The sequence below is a fragment of the Stegodyphus dumicola genome, chromosome 2 (genome assembly GCF_044657685.1).
Source record: "Stegodyphus dumicola isolate Sdum_Otavi_A_Nest chromosome 2, ASM4465768v1".
NCBI lineage: Eukaryota > Metazoa > Arthropoda > Arachnida > Araneae > Eresidae > Stegodyphus > Stegodyphus dumicola.
In genome coordinates this window covers 219,270,131-219,296,978 of record NC_140769.1, presented here as the reverse complement: position 1 = coordinate 219,296,978, position 26,848 = coordinate 219,270,131, and the positions used below count along the sequence as shown (strand labels likewise).

At 34.1% G+C, this 26,848-nt stretch overlaps 2 protein-coding genes across 3 annotated transcripts in view; both read left to right on the top strand.

Moving 5' to 3' along the window:
- The window catches only part of LOC118201420 (uncharacterized), a 298,201-nt gene that overhangs the window by 214,496 nt on the left and 56,857 nt on the right, over positions 1 to 26,848 (top strand). The window lies entirely within an intron of this gene.
- LOC118203938 (uncharacterized) overlaps positions 1 to 26,848 on the top strand; it is a 54,474-nt gene that overhangs the window by 5,934 nt on the left and 21,692 nt on the right. For both annotated transcript variants that reach the window (XM_085811784.1, XM_085811785.1), the window contains exons 2-5: positions 700 to 761; positions 5,715 to 5,826; positions 12,366 to 12,489; positions 24,031 to 24,246. In XM_085811784.1, the coding sequence (XP_085667910.1) occupies positions 700 to 761; positions 5,715 to 5,826; positions 12,366 to 12,489; positions 24,031 to 24,246 (514 nt within the window). The remainder of the gene's footprint in view (positions 1 to 699; positions 762 to 5,714; positions 5,827 to 12,365; positions 12,490 to 24,030; positions 24,247 to 26,848) is intronic.

Sequence of the window (26,848 nt, the reverse complement as noted above, 5' to 3'; positions counted from 1 at the left end):
TTTCACCTTGCCTGCTTCCAAAATAACTAATTTCTCTACAAGGAAATCAAAATTGACAGCTTCAGAAGCGATAATCAAGTTTGCTAAGGGTTAAGAATCAAAAGAACAAAACAGCAGTACTGTATGTCGATCTTGCCAGCAGATACTAAGCATACGAGCGTGAGCTTCACTAGTAAAGATTAAATACTATAAAAACAACATAAAAAAACTAGTTTTCGTTTGTTTATATATGCAAGAAAAATTATAAAATTCAAAATTATAATTTAAATTAGCAATAGCCATTCATTCTTCATTTTAATTTCGGTATTCTCCTCTCGGTTCTAAAAATAGCACTACACAATAACTAGTTTTGGATTGCTTCTTATGAGAACCAGGCACTAAGGCGATCTATCAACAGGTGTCGGCTAATATCGAAGAAGGAAAACGTTTAATTAAAATATTAGAAACAAATGTAAGATATATGGAATTTCAAATTAATTCCGCACACCAGTTCATGATTTCAGTCAGTAAAATGTATACTTTCTTCAAAAACTGTCCCTTTAAGTTATTATTGTTACCTTTTAAAAATTTAAATAATTTCAGTTATACAAATAAAATAGATTATTCGCTGAAGTATTTTGATCCTTGCAGTAGCATAAAGATTACTGCCTAAAACAGGGATTAAAGAGCAAAATACTAATATAAAATTTTACTTTACAGCATCATGAAGATACTTCTGCTCCTCCTCCTGGTCGGTTACGTCGCTGCCAACTCACCTGATGGTAAAAGTCCTTAACTTAATATGTTTTTAAATGTGATAAGTCTTAAGCTTGTTGAAATTTCAAAGGAATTTAAATGGACCGAAATATTATGATTTTAAAATAGTTATATGCTGTTGACCTAATAGCAATCCGGATTGAGTAACTTCGGAATGTAATTACTAACTGTAGGGTGCCAGAACATAGTTGGCACTTTGCCACTCACAAACCCGTCTACCAGGTATTTGTTAGGTATAAAAGCGAGGTTAGGTTATTTGTTAGGTCTGAGGATTTCCAAAACTCAAGCTTTTAATAGTTTATTTAGAGATTTTTTTTAAGTCCAAAGGGGCTTTGTCCCTGAAGGACTATTGTTTTCTTTTTGCGATTTTGCGTTGAATCACTATAAATGTCCGTTTCACTTTCCAAACTGTTGCCACCAAATGTTAGAGTCCTGCATTATATTTGAAGAAATTAAATAATGAAAAATCTGCATAAATGTATGTCTATTTCTCGCATTGTGATAAAACAGCAGTACAGAGAGCCATCGAATTTTGAATGACGTAATCCTCTTACAAATATGGGCATGTGGAAGACAAATTTGAAATTTGGAATTTGTTTTATTATCGATTTCATATTTTCTAAAATTTTAAACGAATTTTTGAGTAACAAACTCAAAGATTTAAAAGCGAGCAATGACAACACTTTACGGGGACAAAATGGCATTTTTATCTCTAGCGCGCGGAACTGTATATCGGAAATTCCAAAGATATGCTCATTTTAAAATTAATATTTTGCGACATTGCTATTGAAATGAATTTTAAGTGCAAAGAACATTATATTTAATAAATAACGGTAATACACAAAACGTTTAAAAAACGCCCCTTTAGACGTAATTTAAAATCTGAAAAATTTCAGATTTTTTTTTTTTTAATTATTTTTTTCATAGTTAGAATTTTTAATTTATTCTTTTCTTTATTAGCCGCTTCTTGAAAACTAATCAAAATATAAACAGAAATCGAATCATAATAAGACCTTTCAGCAAGGGCCACTCACTGTCACTTACCGTGTTTGCTAATCCGCTGAATGGTCCGAACTATGCATTTGTGCTTGCGCTTGTGGTTGCCACTGCCAATAAAAGAAAAAATGGCGTAAAATGACTGTAGAATGCAAAGATATTTTCTTGTCTCTGTTGGTGTGTCTGATGAATCTCAGCAATAACGATTAGCAAAATAGCACAAATAAATCTTTATTATAATACATATTAGAGTGAACCGATGACAGCTTGATAAAATTTACTTTCACAAAAGAAACTTATTTTCGCAAAAATGTTCTAGACCTTCACATTTCCACCAAAGTACTCTTACAGCTCTTCTCAGTATTACAGATAATAGTTTTTAGTGAAAACTTCTAAGAACGTTAAACACAAAGCAATGCAAAGCGCATGTAAAGAGCTAGCTCGATCTCTCAGTACTCCGAATTTTGCCTAAAACAGTCTGAGAGCTGATACTCTCTATTATGTTATATAATTTTCCTCCGACCGCTTGACAAAAATGCATGCAATATTTATTTTAAAACTAAAGTTGCACCTCTGTAAGATTTATATGTCTAATATTAAATAGATCCACCGCATTTTATAATAAATCTTGGAAATTTATTGCAACTCATTGAAAGCATTCTTAATATTGCTGATCTGAGACCTTTAGAGATTCTTTTTTGATGATGGCTGTAAACTCATCTAAACAATGTGGCTTTAATAGGCAGACAACTACTCCTATAAAGCTGCATTTAAAATAGTCCAATAAGGTCTAATCAGGCGAGCGGTGTAGCCAAGAAATAGCCCATCGTTAACTAATCCATTTATTTAGAAAGACATTGAAAAGCAATTAAGTGCAAAAGAAAATCAGTGCTTAACAGACGTATAAACAAAACTTTTAAACGAAGTTAAAACTGTATTTCTAACATTTTAGAAAACACCAAAGTTCGAATTCCGATAACATCATAATCGATTACATTGTGTTCGATCACAACTAATTAGGGTGTTTTTACAACAGTCTCTAATCAGCTGTGATCCATGAGAGACAACCCAGTTTTCCTGAAGTATTATTAGGTTTCTTTCTTAGTCAAAATAATACTTACTGTAATGATTTTTCATGTAACACAATAATATTCACAATAATCTGTAATTGCAACAACGATTATAGTAAATTATCCTGTCATGTAAGACAATCCAGTTATACCAAACGGATCTTGGGGTTGACTTTCTTTCTTAAAGTCAAATGTGATGTTAACTCTAATGCATATCATGGAATTTGTTCTTTTCTTTACATTATATACATATATTATTCTTTATATTATGTACATTCTTTATGTTATATATGTAAAGATTATACACATACACACATATATAAATTTCCTTAAAAGGAACTCAAGACAAACATTTTCTAACAACATTACATGGCGAAATAACTTTTGTTTTATCTAAATGTACACTGCGAGGGGGAAAAAAAGAGGACAGTTCTATCCTCTCGTTCAACTGGGCCGATTGATGAAATTCAACTTGCGTTTTACATCTCTCGAAAGCTCGACTTAGGATATGCATTAGATTTATATATAGCATTGTTCTAATGTAGGTATTTTGATACAAAACAGGACATTTTCTGAATTGACATACCAATTTTTTTCCATATTTCAAACCACGGTTTATTTTTTAAATTTGTATTTTTAAATAATATTTATAAATTTTTCAAAAACAATTTTGAATTATAACCAATAAAAAATTTGTTATCATCTTAAAGTAGATATATTTCTAAGCATACCCACAAGAAAATTAGTGTTTTTCTTCGATTTTCCTAAGATACACGTGAATTTACATTTTTGCGCGTTTTGAAATTTGGCGTATAAGCCATAAAAACGAAAATTTGGTTTACGCACTTTATTTAAAATTATTTGAGAGTATGAACAATGACTTTTTTTTCCACTCACGAACAATAAGGAAAAAGAAAAGGAAAAAAATCTGAAATGTTTCAGATTTTAAATTGCGTTGCAAAGGAGCGGTTTTTCAACATTTTCTGCGTTACATTTATTTGTTAATGTTCTTAGCACATAAATCATAATTCAACAACAATATCGCAAAACAGTTTTAAAATGAGCATATCTTTAGAATTTCCGATACAGAGACTCACGCGCTGGAGATAAAAATGTTTTTTCTGTACAACGTTGCCATTGCTCGCTTTGAAATCTTTGAGTTTGTTAATCAAAAATTCCATAAAGTTTTACAAAATATGAAATCGATAATAAAGCAAATTCCAAATTTCAAATTTGGGCTTTCAAATGCCCATATTCGCAGGAGGCTCTTAGGTACCGTTGTTTTAAGACAACGCAAGAGGCATACGTACATTGATGCAGATTCTTCATTCTTTAATTGCTTTAAATATAAACCAGGGCGATAATATTTGATGGCAACAATTTGAAAAGTAAAACAACGCTTGTAGTGAATCAACGCAAAATGCCAAAACGAAATTTATAGTCCTTCAGAGCAAATTCCCCCTTTGGACTAAAAATAGGTTGCTATAAATTAAGAAGTTCGCCAAGTGAATTATTCTTGGAGCAAACTGAAAAAAATTCGATAAGATAAATTTTTTAATTTCTCCATAAATTTCTCACTTAAAGTTACAAAATTTAATATCCAGGCACATTCAGCCTGAAAACTGAGTCGTAGAATCGAAGTATGGAAAAACATTCGTATACTATTTCAGAAAAAATCCGATTTTATATCAAAATATCTATATTAGAATAAAGCTTTATATAAATCTAATATATATCCTAAGTCGCACTATCGAGACATGGAAAACGCAAATTGAATTTTGTCAATCGGCCCAGTAGAACGAGAAGATATAGAACTGTCCCCCGCCTTTTCTTTTTTTTTTTTTTTTTTTTTTTTTTTTTTGTCCAGTGTACAACTTTTTCCTATTTTGAGTAAAATAAAACAATAATCTTTATTTTTGTTTACCTGGGCTCTGAAATTAAATACAATGTGATTTTGTCTTTACTGCATTAGAAATAAACATTATTATTTCTTTATTAATGTTCATGGGTTGCATTATGAAGATCATTAGGTTTTTCAAAGTAAGAGACAAGAAAAATTAAGTATGCACTTTCCGGTATCTGAACAACGGATCCTACAGTTGTTAGTTGGACGTGGTATGGGAGAATGGAAATTTATCATTCAAAAATTACAGGCTAATCTACATGCAATACCGTGCACACATATAATGCAGTGCACTATATTTTTACATTATTTTAATTAACTAAAAAATTAAAACATGCGAATATACTAACAACATACACATTTCTATTTGCATTTGAAAGAAGAGTAAGCGATCTTAATAATTGAAGTTCGGGTAGCCTGATTTATAACATATTTCTCCCGCCTTCTTAGCATGCCTTCGTGGTGTGGTGGTCTGCGCGCTGGGCTCGTATTCCAGAGGTCCGCGGTTCGATTCCCGGAGAAGGCGTTGCTCATTTTTCATATCTCTTGCTTCCAAAAATACCTAATGTCTCTACAGATTCTGCATAAATGCACTTTTATAGCAGCAGCATAAAAATGTTATAGTTGTTGCAAAAGAGCTTTGCAAATAATCTAGACTTCCATTTTATTATTAACCTATATTTTAATTAATCATTTACTAAGACAATTTAAACAATAGAATCTTTGGCTTCTTTGCTAGAATTTTGGTTACCTCTTAGAATTTTTGAATATTTAGCGCAAGTTTCCTGTAAGGAAAGATCTAAATTATTTTTCCTTTTTCGCGAAGGATTTTTTTAAATCGAAATCACATAAAGATTTTGCATAAGCTGTATCATATGCTAATCCCTTCTTGTTCCCCATTCTACACTCATTTTTTTTTTAATTCCAATTCCTTATATAAGAGTGAATCATAATGCTTTCGAAACTAGATAAAATTATTTCCTTTTCAGCGGTGTTACAGTCGGCAACAGACAATATTCTCGAACACTTTATACTGGGCATGGAAGAAGGTTCTCCTCTTTACAGAGTACTAGGAGTGGAACAGAATGACGATGTCCAAAGGTTTGCTTTGCATTTTCTCAACTCTTTATTACATTAAAATTTTTCATTAAATGTGTAAGGATTTATTTAATTTACTTACCAATTAATTTTATCGCTCTTGCTTTCAACTCGCACTTTCCTGCCAGAATGTAAATGATCTAGCGGGCTTGTATTCAAATGAGGTGGAAAGAAGTTAGTATTTAAAGCGTGTTCTGCCTGCCTGAAGGCCACGCTGATATCTTTGATTTATTAGTAATTAGACTTCTGTAGCACTGAGCGGTTCTTGCCATTGGGCTTGTTTTTGCCGACTTTTACGAGCCAGAGTCAGCCTGCGCGTTAATTAATCCTATGAGCCGTTAGGCTAATCTTATTTCGCTTAATCTTAAGTTAATCATTACCTTTTTGAATTAAGCCAAAAGCGTTTGCTTTTGTACGCACGAGTCGGTGCCATTTGTGAAATTTTATCTTAATTAATATAATGTTCTTTACATTCTTCGTCGGGCTTTGTCATACTCAAGATTTAGGATAATTCCCTACACAGTCTTCTCACTTATAGTTAGTTTTTACTACCAAAGTAAACTAGAAGTTATAAGTGTAACAAAGTGTAACACTTATACATGCAGTTTATTGGACTAGAAAAAATTACCATGGATCAACTTAATCGGGATTAAAAGAAATTATCAGCTATAAACTTGTTTTAGATAAAAATTTATCAGCGGTGAACTAACTAGTTGCAGTATCCGACTAAGGAAACTTTATTCTTCAGTTAGAATCATTCAACAACACTAAAATGGAAAAAACAGTCATACAAATAAACTCTGAAATATTTTTTCTGAACTAATTTTCATAACTATAAACAAAGATATTGCCAAAACATTTAAACGGCACAAATATACATTTAATTCGTTGCTTTAGAAAGCAGAGTACGTGTTCTTACCCATATGTTTCGAAATTTTAATTTTTTTACTCTTGCTTTTAAGTATCTACAAATTAAAATCTTAGAACTTCCAAAATCTTGCAACCACTAACTATATTAATTGAAAGACAACACTAAAACCTAAAATACGAAAGTTTACAGATATTTTTGCAAACGCAATCTTTTGTTTTACATAAAGAATGTTAAATTATTTAAAAGTTATCTCAGTAATTACAGTATGCAGTTAAACAATTTATTTACATTATTTATATAGTCATAGAAACTTTAGTTTGGTAAACTCAAAAATTTAGTGTTCATGAAACTAAAGAAATTAACCTTCTCATTATTTTTATTTCGTCTATTAATTATTCGTCATAATAATTATGTTTTAGGATTGCGCTTTTTCCAACTTTAGTAACACGAAAGAATTAAAAATTTAAATTTAAAAAAAAAATCACCTAGTGAAATGAGGCTGAATTTTCAGATAATTTCAACTAATATTCAAATTTTGGAAATGCATGTCTACACTACTGGACATTAAAATTGCTACACGATGGAGGCGGCATGAAACAATCTTCAAATTTGCATGAAAGGTACCACATACTGGGATACATACTGCAAATGATTAGCCTTCTAGCGTATGCGCACAAAGCAGACATGAGTAATTGCATCTACATATGGATAAATGGGAAAATCGCACAGAGGGTTTCTCATTTGGAAATCGCATTTATAAAGACAGCATTATACCTCGTGTAAGAAAGAGAAAATCCCACCAGCATGTATTGGAATTCGACAGCGGCAGGCTCATGGCCTACCGTGATTCGTGATATTGTTTCGTAATACTGCTACTCGTGTTGGTCAGATTCCCATGACTGTCTGGGGAAAATGGAATCCACGGAACCAAGCAGGCAATGCTGAAAGCCATGGGGTATCTCAGTGGCCTCGGTATATCATGGCTCCTACTCAGATTGCCCCGGTATCACTAGAAGAGTTTCCTATAAAAGGACTTTTTTACTAACGAACTTATTCAATTTTCCTATAAGTCGCGTGCCACCTAGAACGAAGAAAACAGTTTCACACCTGCAAGGCATTGAATTCAGAAATTCGATAAGATTTTTGAATGATTCGAATGCATTCTTCAAGAAAATCATTTTGACAACTGAAGATGCCTCAACACTTTTACCTAATGTTTCCCAATCATGATTTTTTTTATTTATATCTGGGAAGTATGCGATCACGCCATATGCTCTTCAAGCATTTGATAAGCGTAAGGTGCTCTTTATGAGGTCGCTCTCATGCATAGAAAAGGATGAATTACCAATGGCAACAATATAAGCTACACTTAAATATATACGGGTTGTTTTTTTGGGGAAAGTGCAGAATCACTCACTGCTTGGTGCGTTTTTAAGAATTCCACATACTCGGTATCCATCTACACATCGACCTATTTTCACTTTAAAGAAATCCCAGAATTGCACAAAAATGGCATTGCGCACTCCCATGACTTTATCCATGTACACATCGACCTATTTTCACTTAAGACAAAGAAAATTGACAAAAATCAAATTCTTCTTACTCTTGTAAAATGCGCAAAACAAATAAGTGGGCGATTCTGCACTTTACCAAACTGACATTACTCAGACCCATTTGTAACTCAATCTATCACCAAATTTGGTAGGGGGACTAATGACGCAATGGAAAAAACAAGATTTCATGAAAAAAGCAGTTAGTTCTGAACGCTGCAGGTAGGAGGAAATGTGACGCTTTTCTAGCGCCCACAGACGAGAACTAGACAAATCAGTAACAAAAAATAAATTTGAATGCAAATGCCTCTTTAATGCAACAAATAAACTGCCCCCAAAGAGTTACAGAGTGGATATTTCAGTGTCCTTTAGCACTTTGTTCAATAAAAGTGTTATGGAAAATGTTATGTCTTATTTTGTTACGTATTATTTTGTTGTGTATAATTATTACGTATTAATTTACTGTGACTAATGAATTCGTAATGCTTTTATTTAAGAATTAATGTTTAATATTTAGTTTTGTTTAAATTTTTCGTTCGTTTACGGCTCGCTTATGTTTAGCTGAGGATGTGATTCAAAAAAAGGACGAGGTTGTTACTTCCGTTTCCCACGAAGCGGTCAGTTGCGGCTAGTTGCAATTTCCTCTTTTCGCGGATTTGCTTGTTCGGGGGCGAATAGTTCTAAGCGGCGGATAAATTTGACAGAGTTATAGGTTGAAAACATTCCTCTGTTTCGTGAGAACTAAGGGTATGTCATTTTTGTTAGGGGTCTGAATTTCTTCGAATTCTAGAGGCTATTTATTGCCTCTGTTCTAGTTGGCTAGAGGGAGTTCAAGTTTTGTTTAGGATTGGCTAAATTTTAATTTTAGTGTTGTTTGAGCCAATAGTGAATGAGAGGCGTTACATATTGAGCGCCTCCGAGCGTTCTTAAGCCTTTGCACGAGAGGCAGATTTTGTTTAGCAGATTTTCAAGAGCATTAGCGGGTTTGCTTCTTTGACGACGGCCTCCGTGGGGTCGGCCGCGGTCAATGATGACCAGTTCCCGTGGTTTGCTTGCTTCGGACCGTACTGTGTGCGATGCGGATTGTAGCGTGATACTGTCCGAACCGCGGTTTCGGTAAAAGCTGATTATCTCCGAGGTTCTGGTTGAGGAAACTTGTCCGAGCTCGTGCGGGCTCCCGTCGTGAGAGAGTCGGCAAAGTTGTCTTATGATTTGGAGGTAGGTCCCGCTTTACCTTGCCCAGCCGCAGATTGGACTTGATTGCATCACGTTTTAATTCCGAATTGCTCGCCTTGAAGATCCAGATTGTCATCTTCTGTTATCTATTTGCCTGCAGTAATCATATTTGTAAGGGCGATATTCGAATTCTTGAAGGCGTAGCTTCAGCCGTCAAGAGCGATCGTTTCGAGGACCATTATGTGTGGACCGCGTAAAGGGCAAGATTCTTTTATGGACCCTTGAATTTCCAAATCTGTGAGTTTCATTATTTTCATTTTTGCTTTTCTTTTAATAATTAATCTTTAGGATTTTGGAAATGTTAAATTCTAAAGCTTGAGCTGTCATGTTATGTAGACAAAAATTTGAATATTTTTGTTACTCAATTTATAGCTGAGAAAGTGATTTTTATTTTTATTAATGGTTAATTGTCAGAAGTTATAATTGAACTAATGTGAGGGAGTGAATCTTTGTTTTAATGTTTAATTGCTATGTTCATTTAATTTCAATATGACCGAAGATAAATATACTGGTGTGTCACAGTTGAAAGAAATATGATTTATTCTAAATTAGCTTTATACATGAGTTTAAATTTCTTGAGTACCTGTTTAAAAAGGATTAATAACTATGACGTGTGTCAAATTATGATTTGAATAACGCTAAAATGAGATTAAAATGAAAATGTTTTGTTGGAGTAGTCTGGCCAGCTATCTTAAATTATAATGTGTGGGAATATTCAATAAATGTTTTATTAATTTAATTATTGTGTGTTTTATTTGGTGGTCTGTTGTAGGTCACCCATGAGATCCTTACGAATACAATGTTACTTAAATTAGAACCTCGGTAATCATATTGCGATAGTAGAAAAATCAATTTCTTAGAGTTTGGTGCTTAATTATTTTGTTTGGAATTGATGAGTAGACATCTTTAGTGTGAGATTTATCTTTCCCTGGTGTTTTGAAGAGTTCTGTATTGCATTTTAAATGTTGGTTTTAGATCTATCTCTAGTTTTGTGTTGAAAATTATGTGTTTTTAGGTTGGAATCTGAATTAACTTTATTTTAGTGAGAGATAGCCGATTAATGATTTTGTTGCGGAAGTGCATTTAACATTTTGTTTTAATAAATAATCTTTACTTCTAACAAGAACCTTTTTTTTTTTTTTTTTTAATTTTGTCGCTGCACCAAGTAAGAAGATTAAAAAGTTAAATATGTCAAGGTAATTTTAATGACATTTTCTCCCCTACGTAACAAAAGGCGCTTCTTCGGGGAGGGCATAGACCTCTTAAATGTGCCCACCCTTCTGGTGGATTACACATTGGATCCTGTGCCCAGCATTCTCAACGATCGAATATAACATATCACCAAGAATGTTCAGCACGACCTTGATATGTTATAACTCAACGTCTTCAAGGGCTGGACCCAGCCAAGATAAACCTTGAACAAGAAATAGCAGTAGCGAACAATCCCATTTAAGTGAAAATGGGCCTCATCTCCCAAAAAATTCTCCACAGCGAAGTATCGTCCACCTCCATCTTGGCAAGAAATGGCAGAGCAAATGCCACACATTTGTGATAATCGTTGTGTTTTAAATCCTGCATACGACTTATCTAGTAAGGGTGGAAGTAAAGAGCTTTCTGAAAGATTTTCCATACCATTTAAAGATTCAAATCCAATTGTAGCGCTATTCGCGGAGTTTTATTGCTACTACCAGCAATGGTTCCATGGATGCAGGTTAATGACTGCAGTTGCAATATCAGTAACTATCTCTTCTGACGCCGGTTTCCGCCCTATACCAAATCGAAATGCTGAGAATCCTGTTTCTTCAAACCTTTGAAGCCTGCCTTTCAATGCATTAATTGATAGAGGGCCTTTGCGTAGGTTGTTACCACTTTTAAATTCATGAAGAGCGGCGGTTGCGTTTAATTGATGAAGATAAAACAACTTCACAAGTAACGCGCGTAAACTGATGTAAAGTGAAACATGTGACGTGAATCGCGCTGATTCTTATTGCTTTGACTTCTCCAATAACTTGATTATATTTAACAGAAAATAGCATTATGATTTAGAATAAATAATCAGCAGTTAATTTCGATAACTTGAGCGATACCAATGACGAATATTTGTTTTCGGACATGAGAAAAAAGCCATGCAATTTTTTCTTAAGAAGTGCTCTTGAACACTGCCCAACGCTTTCTGAAAATTATCTGACAAATCATGAAAATTAATTAACCAATTAAACATCTTAGCTTGCTATTAATAAACTCTCAGCAAAATTTATTCTCTCTGCCTAACGTTATATTGCGTATAAAATCACTAATCCAGGTTTCCTAGAAATTCGGAAATTTTAGGGATTTTGGCGCTATAACTTAGATATTTAGTATATGGTTGACGTTTCGCCATTTTTTGAAATATCTTCAAGTTTTGATTTTTTCCTTATCATGATGTCTAATTCGGCTACTTAAACTCTTCCTTATTTTAAAAACGCATAAAACATTTTCATCATAATATAATTAGACATAGTTTACAGAACATCTTCTGCATAATTTCGTAACATCATTTATTATAATGTTATGAAATGTTATAAAAATACGATCTAATATATCTTTCTTCTAATATAGATTTCTAATATATCTTTCCAAAATGTGTTTCTAATATAAAAAATATAAGAAAAAACCGTAACAATTTGACAGACGACGAAAGAGGGACAGAATAGCTGTCTATTTAGATCTATAAAGAAAGGAGACTCTCAAAAGCAATAAATGTCCATTGTCAATGAGAGCCTCACAACATTCATAATCTACCCTTTGCGAAAATTTATCGCTCAGATGTTTTTTCTTAGCAAAGAATAACGTAAAAACGTTTAAGGTAAAATGAGTTACCTAAAAACATTTTCTTCTTTTTTTAGGTTAGAAAATGACATAAGAGAAGAACTTGCCAGGCACTTGCGAGACGTTTTTGAGAAAGCATTTAAGAAAGTTCAAGAGGCTATTAAAAAGGGACAGAAAATAAACGAAGCTGCTTTGGAGAAGGTAAGCGACATTTGGGCGACAATAATTAAGATTTATGTAATACATCGCTTCTGTTTTTGAATATGTGATATTCATTTTTAGAACATTTCATACTTTTTTTATGGATAATGATTCTTTTTGTTACTAGATATAAGAGAATCTTATCAATTTAAATTCATATTTCCTTATTTTTTTGAATAAGATTCGGTCCATTATGTTGCTAGCTTTGTAAAGTATGAAAGTTTCATTTTTGAAATATACTGGATTCCTTATGTTAAACTAAGCAGTTGTTATAATTTTCCATCTTTACTTTAATTTCTTCTTTCCGCATTCTTCACCAGAACGCAAACTAGGTTGTTGTGCATCTAACCAGAGGTTTTTGGATCTAAAGACAGAAAGTTTCTGGCATTTGCGCTGCATGGTTAGATTTCTACGAGCTCAGTACAGTTATCTCGGCTATGCATGTTGTAGCAGCTGATACTTCAAACTTACTCCATTAGACTAGTACTAGACTTCAAACTTACTCCACTAAACTTCAAACTTACTCCACTAAACTTCAAACTTACTCCACTAGACTTCAAACTTACTCCATTAGAGTAGTACTAGACTTAAAACTTACGCCATTAGACTAGTACTAGACTTCAAACAAGTACGTCATTAGATTATTTGAGCCAGCTTGAAGCTTAGTATCTGAGTGTATAATTTTAGACTGCAGATTAACGTTTAAATTGATTTGAGTTTTCCTATTTAGTTTGCATTGCCACAAGTACTGATTCTGTGTAGCACAAGCCGTGCTCTGTTTTTGATAACAGTTCAGTTTAATTAAAGGTTGTTTAAAACTTTCTTAAGTCTTCTTGTGCTAAACTCGCCACTTGTTTAGTAAGATTATTGGACTAAAGTTCCAGTAATAGACGAAGTGTACCTTTAAACGTAAATCTTCCTATGATAATCTTTTACAATAACCATAAATTTACCTTTTCTAAAATTTCATTATGTGTGTAATCATTTTAAATAGTTCAAATCGTGCTGTGGTGAAAATATCAAAATAATAAACAAAATGCAAAGTATTATATTTCTACAGCTTACTACCATACAGATATCTTTAGAACAAATAACGACTATCGGTACAAGCAGTTTTATTAACAATATACTGTGTTGATGATATATCACAGATCTCACTGAACGTCACTAGAAGTAGATGGAATTTAAACTAAAAAAAATTAGTAGGAAATTAGCTGACGATCTAATCTACATCTAAGAACTGAATTAAATAATTTAAGGCTATTCGTTTTCCCTTTAGTTATGTGTGAAAAGTGAACTAAAAATTTTAACCGAAAACCTGATAAATTGGTAACTTATTTGAAATAACATTTGTACCTCCGAATTGTAATTTCTCAGAAGTGTATGCTATCTCGTCTCGTTCGCTTTGTTTTTTCCAAAGATATGTGCCGGGTGGCCATAATTAAACTGACAGTGCTCACAGTGTTCTGTAGCGCGATCTATTTGCGAGAATGACGCCACTTTTTGTAGGAAGATTAAACAAGACGGGGGACGAAGGATTTCGCGAAAAAAAATTAGTTCCAAAAGTCACCGCTAGAGGAATATTTGGTGCTGTGTAATAGAAAATAGAGTGTTAACAAATGCAAATTAATACGAATAAAATTACCTTTTATTATGGATATGCCTTATTGAATATGGATATGCCTTACAGTACGGTATGGAAAATTTTACGAAAGATTATCAACTTCTATCCGTACAAGATCAGCCGTGTACAGGAGTTACTGTACCCCGACCATGATAAGCGATTGACTTTTGCTCTCACCTTTCTTGCCAGAATGGAGGTGGATGATGCTTGGCCGTGATGGATGATCTTATGGGGAGATGAGGCCCACTTTTACCTGACTGGAACTGTGAATACCTAGAACTGCCGAACTTGGGATGACAAATCACCATATGCAGTCACAGCAATTCCCTTACATTCACCAAAGGTAACTGTTTGGTGTGGGTTCACAGCGGAATTTATTGTTCTATGAGATAATACCATTCTTCTATGAGATATGTACCATTCTTCTATGAGAACATTACCCCGACAGGACCGGAAACCTGTTCTGTTACCGGAGAGAAATATCGCCACATGTTGAACAGCTTTGTTATTCCGGCACTTCAGCAAAGACAATGCCTGGGGGAAATCATTTCCATGCAAGATGGAGCCCCTCCACACGTTGCTGTACGGGTGCAACAGATGCTACGACAGAAATTCACAACAGAAAGAGTCATTAGTCGCTACTTTCCAACTGCATGGCCACCTCGGTCGCCTGATCTTACCCCAAGCAACTTCTGGCTATGGGGTTATCTTAAGGCCAAGGTCTATCAAGGAGTGGTCCAGGACCTAGCTACGTTGAAGGATAACATATCACGGACCGTACGGGAGATTCCTGCAGACATGTTACTTTCTGCTGTTGTGCATACTGTGCACAGAATGCAATATGTGGTCCACAACAACGGCAGCCAGATTGAACCTCATTTGAATGCAAAATAAAAGGTAATTTCCGTATTGATTTGCATTTGTTAACACTCTATTTCCTATTACACAGCGCCAAATATTCCCCTAGGGGTGACTTTTGGAACTAATTTTTTTTTCGCGGAATCCTTCGTCCCCCGTCTTGTTTAATCTTCCTACAAAATGTGGCGTCATTCTCGCAAATAGATCGCGCTACAGAACACTGTGAGCACTGTCAGTTTAATTATGGTGTAAAGAACGCTCCTGAACTCTACTAGAAAGACCTATGATGCTCTTGACTAGAGAGAACGTCGTTAGCAAACTCCTCACACTACGAGTACTATAATTCATTTTAACACCTTATTTAAAGAACTGTGAATGGCAACGACCTAACTGAGTAATACGCATGCGTAAAGAGATGAGATTTCTGTGAGACGCCTATCAGAGAGGAAGCTCCGCCAGCGAGCTGAGGTTTGGAGACTAAATTTGTCCAGTAATGACGAGTGCTATCTTCGTTAACGTCTCTGATCGTGTCACCAACTCGGATATGTACTCAAGTTTTCTAAATGTATTAATTAAATGTTGTATCTGTGGTATGTGCTGTAATTAAAGTGATGCATCACCAATACCAGTGTTGATTCCGTTCCCACTGAAGCATTCACGACGTCACAGACGAAAAATAAATAAAAATTGGAGATTCCACCGAGATTTGTGTGACAAGAGACCAGGTATGTGTTCTCCACAATATTCATTTCCAGGCCTGAAGTGTATAATGTAGTTATTTATTACTTATTCGGGAAATCAATTCCTAAAACAGAAGTAGCACGTCAGTGCATACGAGTTTAAACACTCAATGTGTTTGGTTTATATATCTAACAAGATATTTTCCTTTTGTGGTATATTCGGGAAAACATTTTCCGATTAACACGTAGCACATCAGTGCATTTTATAGCACGTCAGTGCATAAGGTTTTTTAGAAAACAATCAAAGTATTGCATTTATATATCTAACAAGATATTTTTCTTTTGTATGATAATGGGAAAAATCCATTCCCGTAAATAAACAGCACATCAGTGTATTTATGTTTAACGTTTCGTTATAAATTGGTGTGATAGAATCTGAACTGTTTATTTTGTGTATATGTGAAAGCACATCAGTGCAATATTGCAATTTTCATTTCTAAGTCAGAAGAAGAAAATTTATGTTAAGTTCTTGTGAAAGAAATAAGTTGTTGAATATATTAAAAACTTGTTACTTTGGTTTTCTCATGAAAGCACACCAGTACTGTATTTTAATAGGATGTGTATTTTCTGATAAGTAGAATGTTAAATTTTATCATTTCATTTTTAATTTTAAAGCTTTGAGCAGTAAAGAAATGTTCTAATAGTGTTCTGATTTAAACCTGCGCCTATCGAATTTACTTAGTATTTGCGTTGGCCATGTGGTTGCCAACGGAAGTAGCTGTCATGAAAACGATAGTTAATTAAATGTGTTTATATTTATTGGCGCCACTCTGGTTTTTCTTTGTCTGGCTGTACTGGATGAAAAGAATTTTTTATTAATTTTTTATACGAAGTATTCAGTAAGGTTGTTTATTCGTTTTATGTTTGAATGGAAATAAATCCAAAATGATTAATGCTTTTATTAACCTTTTATTTTATTTGCCTAATTTTTTAAGAAAGAAGAAAGTGTTTTTTATATATCTGATATATTTTTATGTGTATTATTTGTGAATAACTATTTGAGTTCTTATTTGTTTTGAACAAGTACTTTTGCGAAAATGGCATTTTTGGGGAAAGCTAAGAAAAGGGATCTATTCCTTGTCGCTTCAGAACTTGGGGAAATAGCTTTAGAAGATATGAAAGTGATAGATTTAAAACATTTAATAACGAATAGTAAAAATTATGAGGAAGAATTTGTTAAAAATTTGTTAGAAAGTATTATGACTGATAGGATAGAAAAGGAAAACTTAGAGAAGCAAACAAGAGCGAAAGAACTACAGTTAGAACAGGAAGCTAGGGAGAGGAAATTTCAGATACTACAACAAAATAAAGAAATTGAAAAGCAACAGTTAGAACTAGAATGCCTTAAAGCAAAACAGAACACTGAATCTGCTAAACCTGGAGGTGAAACCGTATTTAATCAGAATTTTCAGAAACTAATGCCCAAGTTTAATTTAAAAACTGATGATATCAGTTTATTCTTAGAACTTTTTGAGAGGCAAGCTAAAGTTTTAAAATTGCCTACGGATCAATGGGTGTCATATCTCATTGGTGTCCTTCCGGTTGAGGTAAATAATATAATTGCTAGGGAGCCTGAAGAACAGGCTAGAGATTACCAACATATTAAAGAATTACTACTTAAAAGATTTAAGTTAAGTGCTGAGAAGTTTCGGCAACTTCTTGTTAAGACTCAAAAAAATCCGGATTCTACGTGGTACGATTTTTATCACGAAATTAAGACATTTTTAGATGGGTGGCTCAAGGGATTAAAAATCGAAACATTTGAGCAACTCAAGGATTTAATGTTGGTAGATCAGATTAAAAGGCGCACGCCTAATGAGTTTAAGAAACATTTTATAGATGAATGGGCCACAATCACTTCACCAAAACAGTTGGTGGGTAAAATAGAGGAATTTGAAGATGCGAAAAAGACGATGGTTGGGAAAACGAAATTGGGTGAACTGAAAACGAAAACATCAGGTAGACAAATGGCTGTTTTTCAGTCCACTGGTAACGTTTTGAAAAATAGAAAAAACCCTCAAGGCACACAATTTAAAAAAGATGATGATGCACGCAATGTTGGGAAAAAGTCGGACTCGAATTTTGATATTAGAAAAAGACTCCAGTGCTATGAATGTGGATCTTTTGACCATTTACGTCTTAGTGTCCTAATTTAAAAACTCAAAAGGCAGATTTGTATCGGATAAGCGGGAGATCAGAGAAGAATCTGTTAGATCCCTATACATTAAATGGAAGAGTAAATGGTTTTGAAATACCTATTGTAAGAGATACAGGAGCAACGGTAGATATTATTTGTCAGAAATATGTAGACAGAGATAGAATGAAGGGGGAACATGTGTGGGTTCGACATTTGTTGGATGATCATATGACTTGTTTACCTGTTGCTGAAGTAGATATTGAATACGATTTGGGTACAGTAACCACCAAAGCAGCTGTTATAGGAGACCACTTAGACCAAGGACGATATATATTAGGCAACCAGACAGCGGCTCTTCTCAGAGGAACTGAGAAAAATTATTCGTCGTATGTCGGTAATGTTAATGCGGTCTTTACTCGATCTCAAGCACGACAATTTAAGGAAGCGGAAAATTTAAGTGAGACGAATCAAAATTCTGAGCAGAATGAGTTAGAATTGGAAGAGGAGGACGATGCTCATGAGAAGTCTGAAAACAGAGAGATATTGCCTCCTGTCGACCTTTGTGTCCCCACAAGTCCTGCGATTCAAATAGACTCAAGTACTTTTATTGATGAACAACAAAAAAGTAAAGAACTTGCGCCTTTATTAGAACTAGTAAAAAGCGGAAGTAAAACAAGTTATGGGATTAAAAATGGGGTTTTAGTAAAAAAGAAAGTAAATAAGTTAGGAGGAGAAGAACATTTAATTGTTGTTCCAGAAAACCTCAGAGAGCAAATTAAAGCAATTTGTCATGAAGGAATTTCAGGTCACTTAGGAGTTCTGAAAACAAAAGACCGGTTACTAAGATATTTTTTCTGGTCAAATTGTTATAAAGACATTGAGGAATTCGTTAAAACATGCGACTCCTGTCAACGTGTAGGAAAAGCAAGTGACAAAAAGAAAGCACCGTTGGTAATAGTACCTGTGATATCTGAAGTCTTTAGTAAGGTTAATGTAGATGCTTGCGGGCCTATGCCTACATCTACTGAAGGTAATAACTATCTTATTACAGTTATGTGCTTAGCATCTAAATATCCTGACACCGTCCCGGTACCGGATATAACGTCGAAATCTGTTGTAAGTGCACTCTTGCAGGTATTTAGTCGGATGGGTTTTCCAAGGGAGGTTCAAACTGATCAAGAAAAATCTTTCATGAGTCGCTTAACCGTTGAATTTTTGATAAGGTTTCGTATAAAAATTTCCAGAAGTTCGGTTTACCACCCCCAGAGCAATCCTGTAGAACGGTTCCATAGGTCAATAAAAAGGGTCTTAAAGGTATTATGTATTGAAGCTGCCCCAAATTGGGAAGTACGGTTACCTGCCGCTCTCTTTGCTCTGCGGATAGTAACGCATGATAGTACAGGATTTAGTCCAGCTGAATTAGTGTACGGGACCAACCTCAGAACACCTGTCGCATTATTGTATGAGAAATGGTTAGATCCTCAGGAAAAAGAAGATACCGTAATAGAATATGTTTTCGAATTAATCAATAGGTTAAAGAAATGTAGAGAATTAGCTACAGAGAAAATGGAACAGGTGAGAGACAAAAGGAAGAAATGGTATGACAAAAATGCCGTGAAAAGGGAATTCCATCCAGGAGATTCTGTATTAGTATTAGCAGTGAACCAACCCCATAAACTCGCTCCTCAATGGAAAGGGCCGGGAAAAATAGAGAAAAGATTATCAGAAACAAACTATGTGGTTAGTTTTGAACGGAATCAGGCTGGGAATAAAGTGTATCACATCAATATGTTAAAACCTTATCATAAGAGACCTGAACTTTTGAATATGGTGCTCCTTGACGACGAGGAGATAGTTGAACCCTCGTAATTAGAGGAGGATTTTCCTTATATGTTAACCGACCCCAATGTGTTTGATTTTAATGAAATAATAGCAAAAGGTAAACTTAAAGAAAGACTTAGTGATGAACAATTCCTGCAGTTGGGAAAGTTGTTGGTAAAGTTTTCTGCTATATTTTCGAATATTCCAGGGAAAACAAATTTAACGAACATGATATCGAACTAATCAGTGACAAACGCGTACAGCATAAGCCTTATAGAATGACAAATCGACAGAACGAAATTCTTAAAGTCAAGATTGAAAAAATGTTAAAATACAAGATTATTGAACCAGGACCCTCTGACTATACTTCACCCATGATCCTTGTTGAAGCACCAGGTAGGGATCCTAGGCCGTGTATTGATTACAGAAAGTTAAACGAAATAACGCGTACTGAGTTTTATCCGATCCCCAATATAGAGCAACGTGTTGAAACTGTTGCAGCAGCCAAATTTATCACCTTGATAGATTTAACTAAAGGTTATTGGCAAATTCCGCTGACCCCTAGAGCGCAGAAAATTGCTACATTTGCTACAAATTTTGGCGTATATAGGCCTTTGCGCATGCCATTTGGGCTTAAAAATGCTCCTTATTATTTTAGTAAAATGATGAGCGAAATATGCTACCCTTATTAGATGATACTGCTATTTTTTCTGTGGGAGGACCATTTACAACATTTACATGAAATTTTAGAAAGAATAAGAAAAGCCAATTTAACTATTAAACCCTCTAAGTGCAAGTTTGCACAAGAAGAAGTGCAATATCTCGGTCACATAGTAGGTCGAGGAAAACGTTCTCCAGCAGAACTAAAAATGGAAGCGGTTCAAAACTTTCCTGTTCCCACAACTAAAACTGAGATTAGAGCTTTCTTAGGGTTAGCTGGATACTACAGACAATATATACCTATGTTTTCTGCTATAGCCGCACCTTTGACAGATTTGTTAAAAGGGAATAACAAAAGGGGTAAAATTGTTTGGAATGATGAATGTAATGAGTCATTCAAATCGTTAAAAGAAAAGCTATCTAGTAGGCCTGTGCTACATGCACCCTATTTTTCTAAACCATTCATACTACAGACAGACGCATCAGATCAAGGATATGGTGTTGTTTTAGCCCAGAAGCATGATAAAGGGAAAGAACATCCCATATTGTATCTCAGTAAAAAATTTACTGATAGTGAGCGGAAGTATTCCACCACTGAAAAAGAGTGTGCCGCAATTCTGTATGGAATAAAAAAATTTAAAGGGTATATAGATGGGCAGACTAAATTTTCCATTTAAACGGACCATAATCCCCTCGTATGGCTAAAAAATAATGCAGGTAGATATGGTCGATTGTTACGCTGGGCCTTAGCCTTAGAATCTTATAATTTTACGATACATCATAAAAAGGGAAGTGACAACTTAAATGTAGACTGCTTAAGTGAAACTCTGTACATGTCAGTTAAATAGACTAGTTATAATTTCTTTTAAATTTTCTTGTTATTTGATTATATATATTGTATTTTTTTTAATTCATACTATATAGTAAATTGTTAGCTTTATTCTTACAGAGAAAAATTTTTGTTTTGGTTTTTCATATATTGTATGTGTATTTTTAAATGTGTTCTTTTTATGATGGCCTGGTTATGAGAGTGGAGAGTCTTTGTAACAATGTGGTTTAAAATTAACTGGTAAAATGTTGAACAATCTCTACTGAAACCAGAAACTGTGAACTGTGAAGGTTTTCTTCTCCTGTGTCCGGAGAAACAAAAACTGGAGGCGGAAGGTGTTTGTTTGTAGCGAACGCCTGCCTGAACTTGTATTTTATCCCGTAGGAACTTTTCCTACGGGATAAAATTTCCCGTAGGAAAAAAAAAGTTTTGTTTCCTCTGTGTCCGAGGAAAACAAAATCTGGAGGCGGAAGGAGTTAGTCTGTAAAGAACGCTCCTGAACTCTACTAGAAAGACCTATGATGCTCTTGACTAGAGAGAACGTCGTTAGCAAACTCCTCACACTACGAGTACTATAATTCATTTTAACACCTTATTTAAAGAACTGTGAATGGCAACGACCTAACTGAGTAATACGCATGCGTAAAGAGATGAGATTTCTGTGGGACGCCTGTCAGAGAGGAAGCTCCGCCAGCGAGCTGAGGTGTGGAGACTAAATTTGTCCAGTAATGACGAGTGCTATCTTCGTTAACGTCTCTGATCGTGTCACCAGCTCGGATATGTACTCAAGTTTTCTAAATGTATTAATTAAATGTTGTATCTGTGGTATGTGCTGTAATTAAAGTGATGCATCACCAATACCAGTGTTGATTCCGTTCCCACTGAAGCATCCACGACTCACAATGGTCACCCGTTATATAGATTGAGAGCAGAAAAAATTGCTGGGTTTGTTTTTCAGATTGCTGGGTTACCGATTACTCGAATCAAAGGTTTTTCTGTACTATTGCGGAGATCATTCAGTTTAATCGTATTAAAATCCCTGCCAGTTATAATTTTAAGAAACTAAAAACTGAAAACATTGTAAGATCTAGTACGCTTACCTATCATAAAATGTACGTAGACCTACTTAAGTGTTGATCCTTGCGAATTCTCGCACAGACTTGAAGATGAACGTAACCAGGGGTGGGTGGAAAAGGCCCTTTCAATGAGCACAAAACGGACTTACGTACTTACACAAAATACGGTACTTTTCCTTTTCGTCGGCGCAAATCTCGCCAAGCAGACGTTTTTGGCGACAACACACAGTATACACATAAAAAATGTAGACAAATGTTAGTTCTAAGAATTTTTTATTTTGAAGGTATAAACATTTTAATGTCGTTTAATTTTTTTTTTTAAAAAGGCCAATAAATAAAGACAATCAATTTGTAAAAAGACATTAATTTAAGAATTTACTATGCTTTCATGGTACAACATCATGAATCGCCGGTTCATATCACGTAACCTCCAAGTGATCTCATCTCACGTAAACTCCGCTACAAAAATCTAATTCTTTCAGTAATTACCTACATTAATTTCAAGTTAAATCTTAATTTGGAATACAAATTTAAATGCAAGAATTATTTCAATTCGTACAAATAGCTTACTCAGAAATTATGTAAAACAGCAGTGCTTTACTTTGCTAGTGTATGCTCATTATAATTGATGAATTTCACCCTTCACTTTGCCTTTCTATACTTTCGCCTTCGGGTGAGCGGTGTGATTGCAGCCTAATTGACTGAATTACCGTCCGCGAAAGGCCTTAGGGCATAAAATTGAAATATCTGGTAAAACTTCTATGTAATTGTATGCCAGTATTGAAAGAAAGAATCAATCTGATAAGAAATGGCTGCTACTTGTTTTGAAAATGAGAAGTGAAAGGTTACCAGGGAGGATATTCCGTTTGGCATTAGTTGTACCGTTATTGGCGACTTTATCACCTACGCCGGCAAAATGGAAAAGTACCCCAAATACCTACCACTTGCAGTGAAAACTTAAAAAATAATGTAACATCAAATTTAAAGGTAAAGAGTAGTACGAGGCTACTCAATTCAACTTAAACTAGCAGGTTGACTCAGAAACCTACACCAACAAGATACTAAATCGACGGTAAGAATACGTAACCGCTATTAAGATTAACAGATGGTAGAAAGTAACAAACGTGTGCTCACAATAGCGAAATCACCCTCTGTCTGACTTTCCGCTCCATCAGTTTAAATACTCTTGTTCACCCTACTTCATTTACATCATGGCGAAGAAATGCGAGGGGAAAAAAGAATATTCAGGGAAGGCTTGCAAAATAAAATAACTATTAATAAAAAATAAACAGAACCCCACAAAGTATGCTCTTCCTATCCGTATAAAAAATTATTTAGCATATCGTACACAGGTTTAAATTTTATGTAACATGGGCACTTTTCTCTTGAGTATAGTGCAAGAAAAACAAAACTTATTTATTCATATTGATAAATAATTACGTTAATAAAAGTGTAAAATTCCTAATACTTTAAATTTTTTTTGATCGAAATATTAAACAACAATTTAATATTAGATTGAAGAGTTTTACATTCTTCTAAAACCAAATAAAACATTTTCAGTTCTTGCTTTTAGAATATCTAAAAATTAAAAAGCAACGAAATTTAAAGAAATAAGGGTAAATTAAGAAAAAAAAAACAGTTTTACCTGGAAAGAGGACTCTGACATTTTAAATTGATTACTTATCACCAAAAATGCTGAGAAGAAATTTTAGAAGTCAAAAAAATATAAATCATGCTTTTAATTGTTATATGAATTAGATATTTTATTCAGACTAAGTTTCATTATCTTATTCCAGCTCCGTGAATTACGAAACAAAATGAAAGAGCTTAAAATCGATGATGATGATGTGACGAAAGAGAATCTGGAACAGTTGAAAAAGCAGGTCGGCGAGACATTGAGAAAAATTCTTGAAAAAATGGGTATTTTGGACAAAAGATCTCTAGATGATCCAATGGATGCAGTGTTTGGAGAATTAAATCTCAGAGCACTCTTCATTAAACTGAAAAACATGGTAATGTTTATTTTGGTGCGCGTGCCAAAATTCAGTTTTATATCGAAGTTATAAGAATTATATTGAAACAAGTATGATATCCAAATAAGTTCCAAAAAGATATTTCAGTAGTCCAATTAAAACTTCCTACTAAATAAGATGAAAAATTATTAGCCCGAACGGCCTTAGCCCAGGAGGGTTATTAATTTCGTTTTGGCAATTTGCATTGAAATGTCGGTTCCCTTTTCAAACTGTTGCCACCAAATATTACAGCCCTCTATTATATTTTTCTTCAAATACAATGCAGGACTCTAACATTTAGTGGCAACAGCTGGAAAAGTGAAAAGGACATTTAAAAAGATTCAACGCAAAATCGCAAAATGAAAACAATAGCCCTTCAGGGACAAAGCCCCTTTGGACTTAAAAAAAAGGGGGGGACAGTTTTATATCGCCCGTTCTACTGGGCCGATTGACGAAATTTAAATTGTCTTTTCGATGTCTCGAAAGGGCGATTTCGGATATATATTAGATCTATAGGTAGCCTTGAACTAACATAAACATTTTGATACAAAATCGAACTTTTTCTGAAATAAGATACCAATTTTTTCCATATTTCGATTCTACGACTGAAATTATGCCTAGATATTAAATTTTGTAATTCCTGGTGATCGATTTATGGAGAAATTTAAAAATTTATCTCGGGGAATATTTTTCGGTTAGCGCCAAGAATGAACTTGGTGAACTTCTTAATTTATGGCAACCTATTTTCCTTTCCTTTCCTTTTCCTTCATTGTTCAGGAGCAGAAAACAAAGCCTCGTTTATACTTTCAAATAATTTTAACAAAGTGTTTAAACCATATTTTCATTATTATCGCTTATAATAAATACGCCAAATTTCAAAATGCGCCAAAATGTAAATTCACGTATATCTTACGAAATTTCGAATAAAAAACTCTACTTTTTTGCAGGTGTGCTTAGAAATACATCTATTTTAAGATGATGGTAAATTTTTTTTAGTTTATGATCAAAATTCTTTTGGAAAAATTTATAGAAATTATTTAAAAATACAAATTTTGAAAGTAAATCATAAAAACTGAGAAATCATAAAAAAAAATCATAAAACTGTAAATCATAAATCTTTATTTGGAATGAACCTAAATTTCGAGGTGTGAAAAGAAGAATCAAATAAGTTTAATACAAAAAGCGATATTAATAAATAGAAATAAAATTCAATTAACATGGAGGAGCTAAAATTTTGGGAGCTAATTCTTTAAAAACTACGCGTGCGATTTTTACAAAACTTGGTAGATTGGCATAATTTGAGTTGTAGAATTTAAATATGGAAAAACATTGGCATGTCATATCAGAGAAAGTCCGACTTTGTGTCAAAATACCTATATTAGAATAATGCTATATATAAATCTAATACGCATCCCAAGTCGCGCTTTCGATCCATCAAAAACGCGAGTTGAATTTCGTCAATCAGTCCAGTAGAACAGGAGATATAGATCTGTCCCTCCTTTTTAGTCCAAAAAGACTTTGTTCCTGAAGGACTATTGTTTTCGTTTTGCGATTTTGCGTTAAGAACTTTAAAGGGCTGTATCACTTTTCAAACCGTTTCCACCAAATACTGTCGCCCTTTACTATATTTGAAGAAATTAAATAATGAAGAAACTGCATAAACGTATGTATGTTTCTCGAATTTTGATAAAACAACGGTACCTAGAGCCATCCAATTTTGAATGACGTAATCCTACTGCGAATATGGGCATCTGAAAGTCAAAATTTGAAATTTGTTTTATTATCTATTTCATGTTTTGTAAACGTTTTGTAAAACGAATTTTTGATTAACAAACTCAATGCTTTCAAATAGAGCAATGACAACACTCTATGGAAGAACAAAAAACAAAAAACATTTTATCTCTAGCATGCGAGACCATCGGAAATTCTAATGATATGCTCATTTTAAAATTATTTTGCGATATTTCTGTTGAACTGATTTTATGGTTTAAGTGCGAAGAACATATTTAATAAATACAGTGGAACCTCTAGATACGAGTTTAAACCTCGAAATCGGAACCTCAAGATACGAGATACATCAGCATTAAGCTCGTATATCGAATTTCTCGTATCTAGAAACAAACTTCCCCATTGAAAATAATGGAAATCGAGTTAATCCGTTCCGCACCCCCAAAAATATCAACATCAAAATCAATTTTTCGAATAAATAACACTGGTAAATAATATAACGGTAATTTACCTTTATGATAGCAACCCATCAGCGGCCGAGCGGTAAAGTCGCTGAACACTGGTAGTTCGGTCCGAGGTAAACGTTAGTAAAACTTAAGATCCTTACATACTTCCCGCCAGAGTTAATTAGTTTGAAACTGAGGTCTAAAACGACCTTGTTGAAAACTTTTAGCTCTAGAATCTAACGCGAGGCCAATCTTTTACAAATATTTTTCGCTAGAAACTAGAAATTTAAAAGAAAGAAATTTGTTTTTACAATAGCAGCTCCCAGGATACACAATTTGTTTTCATCTGTACTGCATCTAAACAGGAGCTCTTATTCAAATCTGGTTCCTTTCAGAGATCTGGAAGGAAAACTAGTTTAATGAAATGT